This window comes from Phasianus colchicus, chromosome 2 (genome assembly GCF_987193195.1).
Source record: "Phasianus colchicus chromosome 2, bPhaCol1.hap1.1, whole genome shotgun sequence".
Lineage (NCBI taxonomy): Eukaryota > Metazoa > Chordata > Aves > Galliformes > Phasianidae > Phasianus > Phasianus colchicus.
In genome coordinates, this window is record NC_143437.1 from 32323502 (window position 1) to 32333854 (window position 10353).

General features: G+C 46.0%; 1 protein-coding gene across 1 annotated transcript in view; it reads right to left on the minus strand.

Annotated features, from left to right (window-relative positions):
- CRIM1 (cysteine rich transmembrane BMP regulator 1) overlaps positions 1–3381 on the minus strand; it is a 165870-nt gene extending 162489 nt beyond the window's left edge. Inside the window, exon 1 of the mRNA XM_031593142.2 lies at positions 2604–3381. Within this exon, the coding sequence (XP_031449002.1) occupies positions 2604–2970 (367 nt within the window). The 5' untranslated portion in view covers positions 2971–3381. The remainder of the gene's footprint in view (positions 1–2603) is intronic.
- Positions 3382–10353: the final 6972 nt, after the last annotated feature.

Here is a 10353-nt window from a genome sequence, read left to right on the forward strand (position 1 = left end):
CAGAGCTCACTTCTGCCGAGTGTTCTTACAACATTTTTATGTAGCACTAATGTCAAATTAATAGGCAAGTATTTTTACCTGGTGTAATTACAGCTTAGAGTTTTTCAATCCATTATGTGTTGGTACCCTGAACTAAGCCAAAGCATCCCATTCAAGACTCAAAATAATAATAAAAAAAGCTTATAACTGTAACCAGTAGGGGTCATTTCAGTGTAAAAAATTGCAGTGAAAGAGAAGGCTAGAGACAGTAAGGAGAGTAAATACATCAGTTTCTATCCATACGGTTCTGTAAGTCACCTCCATGTCTCCCTCCCTGAACTAGAGTAGGTAACATAGGGCTTTCACTCCCAATAGATAGTATTAAAAGGAAAGCAGCCTTTATTCTATTAGCAGATAAATGAAAACCATCACTCAGTGCTATTAATTCATCAGGTATACAAGCCCAGCCCATTTCATGAGTGTTGGTAAACTGCCCAACAGTTTCAGTCACACCAATTAAAAACACAGAGCTAATCAACTTTATTTCAGAGAACAGAGGCAGCACATTAAGTCCCGTTTTTTTTTTTTTTTTCCCCTTGCTGCCACCACTCAAACACAATACATGCTGTAAGAAACAATGAATTTGCTTTTGTTGCTTAGAATGAGGCAGTTTCCTGACAATTCCCTAATAGGTATTCCAGTACTATTTATTAGGCTGACAGTTCAGCTCAGTTACTTTTCATTTACGAGAATGAAAATTAAATAGATAGCTTATCTCCCCAACTATTCCTATAGGGACAGCTGGAACTAGTTTCTAACCACAACACTAATTGAAATGCAATCTTGCCAACAAATGCTTCATACTATTTTCAACAGTAGATGGGACGTGTTATGAGTTGAACTACAGCAACGTACAGATTGCATCACTTCAGAGGAATGAAATACTCCTAAACTGCCAGAGACATCCATACTCCAATACAGTAAGGGAGCTAGAACATTGAGACGTTTAAAGACTGGAGGCTTTCAGATCTTTTACCAGGAGGACAGCAGTTCAAGCCAAGCATTTACTTAAAAACTATGTAAAACCAAAAAACCATTCAAAACTAGGTAGGTCTTTTGAAGTACTTTTCTATTTGAAAACAACTTTTCCAATACACACTAAAAAAAAAAAAAAAAAAAAAAAAGGAGAGACTACAGCAACATATTTAACCTCATGGGCTCAACGAAGGTCTTCAAAGCAATTTAGAAGTATTTTTAATTCTTTAACAAGGCTTTTAACCCTGCAGCTGCAAGCAACAACAGACAGGACACCCTGGTTTGCTGTGGACTGCATTTTACCCCTAAGCGAGATGAATGGAGCAGGAGCAGCAAGTAACAGAGCACCTGTGCCAGAAGCAAGGTCAGCTGCCCACTGAGAAAGATCGGTTTTAGTTCTCTCAAAACAGTGTATCATTTTAAAGGCCAGGTTTTGGACACTCTGTCTGCAACAGCTTTTTGGACTTTCTACTGCCCTCTACCCGTCAAGAGCAGCAAGCCCCGCTCTTATTTTCCAGAATTGTCGAAGCTCACACTCGAAGTCTCACATACATTTCTACATATTCCAAACTACTGCTTATTTGTAAGCTCTATACAGCGCCATGTTTTCCCTCAGCCTGGGGGGAAAAGCAAGCTGGAGGGACAAAGCAAGACAAGAGAGACTGAAATGCTTCTCTTTAGCCTTGTAGGAAATAATATACGAAAGAACTCTTAAGAGACGCTGATAGATTCAACATTTGAAGAGGAGCTGCGAGCAGATCGCTTGCGCTTCACAGTAGTTCATCACTTCATAAGCAGCAGGCACACAGCTGGAGCGGCTGCGTGTTGTCCTGCCATGGGGCTCGCTCCTGATGTGCAAAACACAGACATGCCTTATCGTACAGCGAGCGTGTGTGGGCAGACAGGCGGGCAGATATTAAGTGACAGGAACAGGAAGGAAAAACTTTACAACAGATGATCAGCCTTTGTGTTTCCTTAAGAAGAAGGAATCCGGAACAGACATCATGTGTGCAGTGCTGACCTCCCCTGATCTCAGGCTGGCAAGCTGTCCCCAGGTTCTCTCTTATCAAGGAATTCTAACGGGGTACTAACAGCTGGCTGGCTTGACATAAACTATTAACAAGCCAGCGAGCTGCTACACGGAGAACGAAATTGGAAGAGCCTGACGTTACTGCAAGCTACCAAAACTAAGGGTGAAACTTTCAAATACTCTCCTCCTCAGCGGAACGGCTCGGAAGACGCCCTCACAGTAGACCGGGGCGGGTAGAACACGGCAAAACACAAGAGCACGCGAAGCGACGCGGGCAGCTCCGCACGCAGCGCTCCGATCCCGCTGCGTTGCCGCGCGGGGGAAACGCGCCGGGGGCACCGGCGGAGGAGGCAGGGAGCGGCCGAGGCATCCTCTCGCCGCGGGGCTGGGGCTGCTCGTCCCGTCCCGAGCCGGCGGCACGACTGCGCGCTGCCGCACGGCGGGGCGGTGCGGAGCTCCGCACCTGGGACGGGGAGCAGAGGGAGAGAAGGAAGGAAGAAAGGAAGGGAAGGAGGGAGAGAACGCGGCGCTCGGAGGGCAGGGTCCGGCCGCCCCTCACCTTCACAGACGCCCACTTCGTACTCGGTGATGGAGTCGCCGTTGAGCGGCGGGCGGATGACACAGCGCAGCCCCCGGTCGCAGGCGCCGTGCAGCCCGTAGACGCCCCCGCAGCTCTCGTTGCGCTGCCGGGCGCACATGTAGCAGCAGCCGCAGATGCCCAGCACGATGCTGCCGGGGCAGCTCTTGGGCTCCTCGCACTTGGACTCGTCGCAGGGCAGGCAGACGAGCGCCCGCGTCCCCGGCTGGCCCAGCAGCAGCGCCAGCAGCAGCAGCCACCCCGCCGCCGCCAGGTGCCAGCCGCCGCCACCTCCGCCGCCGTCTCCGCCCGGCCGCCTCCTCCCCGCCGAGACCGCTGCCAGGTACATCCCGGCCGCCGCCGCCCGGCCCGCGCCGGGGGGAGCCGCGCCGGAGCCCCCGAGCGCGCCGCGAAAAGCCGCCGAGCGGCGGCTCCTTCCCGCCGCCCCCGCCTCCGGCCCCCCGAGGAAAGTTTCCTCTCTCGGCGGCGGCCGCTCCAGCCAAACTTCTGCTCCGGGCGGCGGCGGCTCCGCCCGCTGTCCCCCGCGGGAAGCGGCGTCCGTCGGTCCGTGCGTTCCTCGCCCGCCGGCTGCCGGCCCCGTCCACGCCGGAGGAGCGGCGATCGCGCGCGAGCGGCTGCGAGCCCCTGGGTGCGGCGGCGCCTCTGCCCCGCTCGCAGCCCGAGTCCCGACTCGCCTCCTGCCTGCGGCTCGCCCCGCTCCGAGTGCGTCCTCCGCCCTTCCCCCATTGGGCGGCGATCGCCCTCGCCCCGCCCCGCCTGCCGGCTCGCGCCTCCTCATTGGCTGCCGCCTCGGCCGGCTCCGCCCGCTCCTCCCGCCGCCCCAGATGCCGGGGCCGGGGAGAGACGCAGCAGAGGCGAAGAGCGGCCTGGGCCCCACGGCGGCGGCGGCCGCCCCCTCCCTATCGCCCCTCCCCTCCCCCGCCTGGAGCTCCGGGCTCGGAGCGGATCGAGGCGGGTTCGCCAGAATCCAGGCGCGGGCCGGCGGCGGCCGGAGGGGAGCGCGCGCTTCCGAGGGACACCGGGGCGCAGTGGGCGCGGGCCCGCGGTGGGCGCAGCCACGGTGGGGGAGCCGCGAAGGGGAGTCGGGGCCGCGAGAGCCTCCTCCTCTTCCTCCGCCTGTCCCCCTGGGAGCGGGGCGCCGGGACGGGGAGCGCCTCCTCTCCCGCTCGGCCCCTGCGCGGCGGAGGACGAGCGCCTCCCGCTCCGTCCCGTCCCCGGAGCCCGGCCCGCTCCTCTAACTGCCCTAGCGGCCGCTCCTCGCGGCTCGGCCCGCAGCCCGCTAAACAAGCCGGCTCGGTCCGCTGCGCGGCTCGGGCCCTGAGACGCGCTCGCGGGGGAGGAAGGCAGCGGCCGCCGTTGCGCTGCGTTTGCGGCGACGCTGCCGCCTCGGGCCCGGCGGAGGGTCCGGGGCCCGGCGCTGCCCGCCCGCGATGAGGCGGTTCGGCTCCGAAGGGCCGGCGGGAGGCAGCGCGCCCAGCGCTTTGCTGCGCTGCGGGCCGGGCCGGAGGGGCGTCCCGAGGGGCTGCGGAACGAGCGGTGGTGCCTACGGGCGAACGGCCCGCTTGCACAGCCTCCGGAGCTGCCTTCCCCCAAACCGGGCTCTCGGCAGCGCCCGAGGAGAAAGGTCATCTGCTCTGCTTTAGTTTTGTTCGCAGGGGTACCGAGAAGGCTGTGGGATTAACTTATTCCGCTATCAGAATCTATGTATGATGTTGTGGAGATTTAGAGAATGAAGTAATTTACTCAGCAGGTGGGATTATGTCAGCTGCACAATGCTGAGCCTGGAAAGTCTTCAGTTGTGCACGCTGGTGCCAATGATGTGGAGAATTTAAGGAGAGAGGTTCTGGAAACTTAATATAGGTTATTAAGAAGGGTGCCAAGGTATGGATGGTTTCTCTAGTTCCAAACACTCATCCACTTTCTCAGAAGAGCCAGTTCTGATGTCAACTGGAGACCTGTTCTGGGAGGGCAACGTAACAGACAGGCTACTGGTAACAGAAGAAGTACTAACGTGAAGCTCTGTCAGAAATGATGCCTCTTTTTGCTGTGTCAAAAGCACTGTGATTGACTGACATGTATTCTAGTCCTCTAGTATCAAGGTTCCCTGCTACCAGCATAGGCCCATTACTGATGGAAACAATGCAATGTGATGCAGGAAAATAAAGCATTTCCTATGTTTGCCTTCTATATTAAAAATAATGTTGTTTTCTTTGTATCAGAGTAGCTGTCTGTACCCTGATCAATTCAGAATTTAATCTAAGTTGTAAAAGTTTATTTTTCCAGAGCTACAAATGTTTTAATTAGCCCCAGTAGTTTGCAAGGCACTTGTCTTGGTCTGTGCTTTTTAGTACATCATTACTGTGATGAAACACTATCGATACAGCATACATTACATGGATTAGGGCTATTTACCTGACATACCTCAAAGAGTAATAGACAATGAGAAGCAGCCATCTACTGGGCAGCAGTATTTGAACTGTGTTGTATTTTTGAACAATTTTGGGAAGTAAATGATAAGCTGATCTCATAAAGGTACTGCATTTTGGTATAAACAACACGTGCATTTGACAACAAATAAAGCGTGGTACATCGTTGTGTTCTGGAAAGTATTTAGTCAGGGGAGCTCTGAAGGTCATATTACACTTGGACTGAATGTTATGGCAGACTGGAGGTGTTGTATCAATGGCTGTATCAGCACATTAAGCAAGAACTTTTGTAAAATGCTGAAAAATTTTCACTATTTCCTCAAAAATCCCTTCCTCAGCCTCAGCCCACTGGCGTCAGTCTCCCAAAGCACCTGCAGGGGTCAGAATACTTTTAATTCACCAGAAGTTTCCACCAAAAAAAAAAAACCAAACCCAAACAACACTGTGATTTGGAAGAGAACAGTTTGTAAAAGCATAATGTTTCCTATGATCTGGAAACACTGCCTTTTGGTCATGTCTCTTACCGATGAGGCGTGTGATGGGGTGTTACCTTCTGTGTGTAGCTTTGCCAAGATGGATTTTAAAATGAGGCATGCAGTTCTTGTGGATGTATTTTTAAAACGCTATTCACAAATCTGAGATCGTGCAGACGGGAATTTTAAAAGCAATTTCAGCTCTAGAAATGATGCTGCACAATATAATATGTAATGAAAGACTAAAATTCAACTTGCTTAAGTTATCGAAAGATGCAAAGTGATCTAATAACAGTGCATTACAAACTTCAAGTTGAAAAAGGAGCTGGTCTGTGCAAAATATGTAGGTATTTTTCCAGGACTGGTGAACACAGCCAGCATGGAAATCCCAGACGTCAGATTGTACGCACAGGAGGCTCAATATTTCCCAGACATGCCAGCCTTATGAGACTTGTGCTGCACTGATGTGTGGTGTACTCAAGGCACAAAGAATTCATTGGACCTAATGTGTCTTTGCATGTGTGGGAACAAAGAAGCATTAGAAGCAGTACAAAACCAGATGAAGAAGAAAGCTAGAGACAGCTTAGATAAGAATGTTGTAGGGCCCTGAGAAAAAGAGAACAAATTTTTGAGACGAGTGCCAACAGAGAGAGGCTTCAGCTGTGAGCAGGATTAGCACCCTGCGTCACAGGCTGCTTACCCAATAATAGCTTCATGGGAGGGAGCAAAACACAGAAATATTTATGCAACAAGGACCAGAATTTAGGGTTCCCATACACTCACGCCTTGTCCTTTACGTGTGAGACATAAGCGACTCTTATGCTTGTATTTCCTTTTTCTGGCCCCGCTAAATTCTTCATTGCACAGTGGCACAGGTTCAACAGGAAAGGTAGAGGAGGCTCTTGCCCCAAATCTGAGGACAGTCCATAGAGGCAATGGAAATCCTTGGAAATCAGCAAATCCGGTATTTGCTGACTTTGCAGGGCACGTGAATTTTCCTGCTTTCTCCAGCAAGAAGCAGGGTGGACCCTTACAAGGAAATTCACTTGACTTACTGCCTCTTGATTTACTAAGGAGTCTACAGATCCAAATTGCTTCACAGCAAGTAGATTGAGGTACTGAAGTGAAATCCAGCTCTTAATTTTCCCTAGAAACAGTTTAGTAAATACCACAAAATACAGCTGTGAGAGGAAGAGAAACATTCTGATAAACAAGCTGTAGCAGCTGAATCTTCCTGGGCTTATTTTTCTGTAATGCTAGCATTACAACCGCTTCTAGGCTGGATGAAGTTGAAGAACTAATAGGAGTGGAGTTACAGCTTGGTCAGTATAGAACTTTTGCAAAACTGGGCAGTGCTAATGAGAAACAATTACCCCATCCACTAATTCCTCACTTCTGTATTATTCACTCCTCTAGGGCTGAATATCTCTGTGTGAAAAAGTGGTGCTCAGCATAAATGTCCAGATAATTATGATACTCACAGTAGTGACAACTGAAATACAGAGTTTGTTTTATGACACAGGTAGAGATAATATCTATAGTATGAAAAATGATTTTTTTTCTAATCCAAAAGCAGAACATCAAGTTGTCTTCATTTTCACCATTTCACATTTTCACAACTTCAACATTTGCTTTTACAGAGTTGGTATATATTGATTACTCCTTGTGAATCTCCTCTAAGTTCTGGAACAGTGGTGATTTTAATATTCAAGTTATACTTTTTTTCTATGCAAATGTTTCTTTTCTGTACTTCTTTGTATTTAATGTTGCACATTACATGCCTTCTCTATTCTTTAGTGGGCTAAGACCACTCTTGTCTCCTTTGTAGCAGTCTCTAGACATAAACTTTTCCATAAATAGGTTGTACATATGAGCAATTGGGTCTGCTCCCAGAGACAGTGATCAAGATGAAACCTGCCCCTATTACAAGCAGTGCTGAATCAGTCTAAAACACATGAGAATAATTTCTCTCTTCTGCACAGAAGTATAGAGTTATTGCAGTAGTAGCTGCAAGGTGTTTCAAAACCCTTAAATGGAAAATTGTGTGAAACTGCAAAACTGAATATGAGAATTCAGTTTAATGAAAACAATCTTTTTGAAAAAAGAATTGTTTAGAACCAGTTCCTAATACATACATACATACATACATACAGATATATACATATATATTTCCTGTCAAGGTAGTCCCTGTTTTCTTCAATCCTATAAACCTTTCCTCTCTGTTGAATTCTTAGCTTGGAATAACACAGTAGTTTAACATTTAAGTCTGGAATAACTGACAGACAGAAGTGTTTGCAGCTTTCTCCTAATGCATCTTGGGCTGCTCATATAGAACATACAAGTGAAAGGACCTGCTTTTTCAATAGAGCCAGAGCAACTGCATAAGCAATCTTAAAATAAAATTGCATTACTAATTTACTTCTGCATGCTTTTAAACAGATAGAAGCTATAAATTAATAAAATTGATTAATAAATAACCAATAAATTCATATGACCGGCTATTTACATATGCAGCTCTTCACATTTCATTTGGATTACTGAAAGCATTGCACATTCTAGCTAAGGTTTTGGGTTTTTTTTTATATAGGCACTTCACGATATTTATCATAGAAATTACAAGGTTAAACTACCAGGGAGTCAATATCTGTTTAACGCTATCTACCAGGAGGCTATCAGGAGAAAAAACTGCTGTGTATAGAAATCCAATTTTGTATTTAAATTGATCATCCTCAAGGTCATGTAGGTTTTAGCTTCTTTAGCATGAAGAAAATCTTTTGAACAAGAAAATACTGTTAGTAAAGATGGAAAATTTGCTGTCAGTTTACAAAAGAAAAGTAGAAGTATTTAAAATGAATATGTCAATCTAGCAAATATATGCATTTTTATTACAGAAAATCTGGCCACCAGAAAAGTAGGTGGATTAGATCAGCATTAGATCTACATTCATTTTCATAGTGCTGCACACTGACAAGATTTTAAATGTTAAAGTATAAAACTGAAAATATTGTTTATTTCACTGCAATCTTCTGTATATCAATAACTACGGTACCAAATAGATAAAATCAAGTAGGATGAGGGACATAGTAGATGTGATCTAAAAGCACTGTAACTAACTTCCCAGCTCAGTAAGTCCAAAGGAAGTTATCTTCACAGAGTGCAAGGCAAGGAACTAATTTTTCTCAAACGTGGTTTTGAACTCTTGAAGGAAAAGCATGAGAAGGTAAAGTTAGCAGGACTAAGCTGCTGGGTAGCTGCTTATCAAGTCAAGTCAGGCCTCAGTTGCAATACTCTTTATTTCTGCTTAAATTCATCATAACTTGACTGAGCTTCAAACTCTTAAAAATTTGACTGAGCCTCAAAAACCAATTCTTACAAGGACAAGAAGTCTTATCCTTTGTTTTGCATGAATCAAATACTGAAAGGAGGAATGTTTAATTATGAGTGAAGAGCAGCCTTAAGCAGAGGCTACATAAATTGATTTTTAAAGGGATAATTTTAAAATGATATTTAATAACAAAATTAATGGAAGTCTCACTTTTCTTTTTCTAAGAGAATTACTCTTAGTACTCTTAGAAAATGTCTTAAAACATCTATAAAATGTCTAAAAACATATGCTTTTTGTGCTAGAGAAATTTTACTTCATCAGTACATTCATATGTGTGAGCCTATTTGGCCGTTGCTTATCAAGAGTAACATGAAAAATGGAAATAAAAAAACACACAAACCACCATCAACACAACCCCCAAACCCACAGGCAGTATTTAAGTGAGAATGCACAACAAGAACATACAGAAACGAGAGGAGGTTGTCAATACTGTTGGCTGTAGAGGTGGGGATGCCTGAGCTAGCTGACCCGGTGGATGTGCCCCTTGCAGATGTCTCTGCTCTTGCAATATAGTTAATCCATAACCCAGACAAGGTATCAGCTGTTAATTGGGAGGCACTGCATGGCAAGGGGGCTATATAAAGCTCTGCGAGTTTCCTGACAGTATTTGCTATAAATTTCTGGGCAGTGTTTCATATTCTGGCTGTGTTCTGACTGTCTGAACTCATGGAAGCCAGGGTAAGACGATCTCAACCTGGTCCTTTAGTATTTAGCAGATCATGACTATTTTTGATGTCTTTATTAAAGCTGGATAGACCTTTCATTCCAAAAAATCATAGCATATTTCCAGTGTTTTTTCTAACACTTTCTAGATTTTAATGCTGATAAATGTAACTGGCCATAAAACGACCAATCTCTACTGATTTGCTTCCATTCGTGTCTCTAATCACCTTCTCAGTTTCTTCTGATGATGTGGCTTAGCAAAAATGTTTAGGACAAAGTCAAATGCTCTTCTGGATATTACAACTTCATGTATATCAAATTAAGAAGTTTGGTTTCTGATATATACCAAGTATGTAGGGGAAATCAGATTTTGATGGTTTGTCCATCTTTGTAAATTAATGTTGCTTATGAGAATAAAGTAGAGAGTTTTTCCCAGTGTGAAACACTACTTCTGTAAATTGTATGAGCTTCTAAATTTCTCTTCGTGGATAGAAAATAATGAGTCTAACTGTTCAGTTTCTTTTGGTTAGAACTGCACACAGCTTGGATACCATTTGCAAAGCCCATATGTCTAAAGCTACTGCAGTATGTTTACAGAAAAAGATTAGTACAAATCAGCATTTATACTTGTTTCAACATGTTCGTTTTTAAAACTTCTTTGGGCAAAAATAGATTACAGATATTTTTTTCAGGACTAACTAAGCCTTATTCCTTCCTTGTTTTCTGTCATGATTTCCCTTTTTGTGCTAATAGTTGGCCTTCCA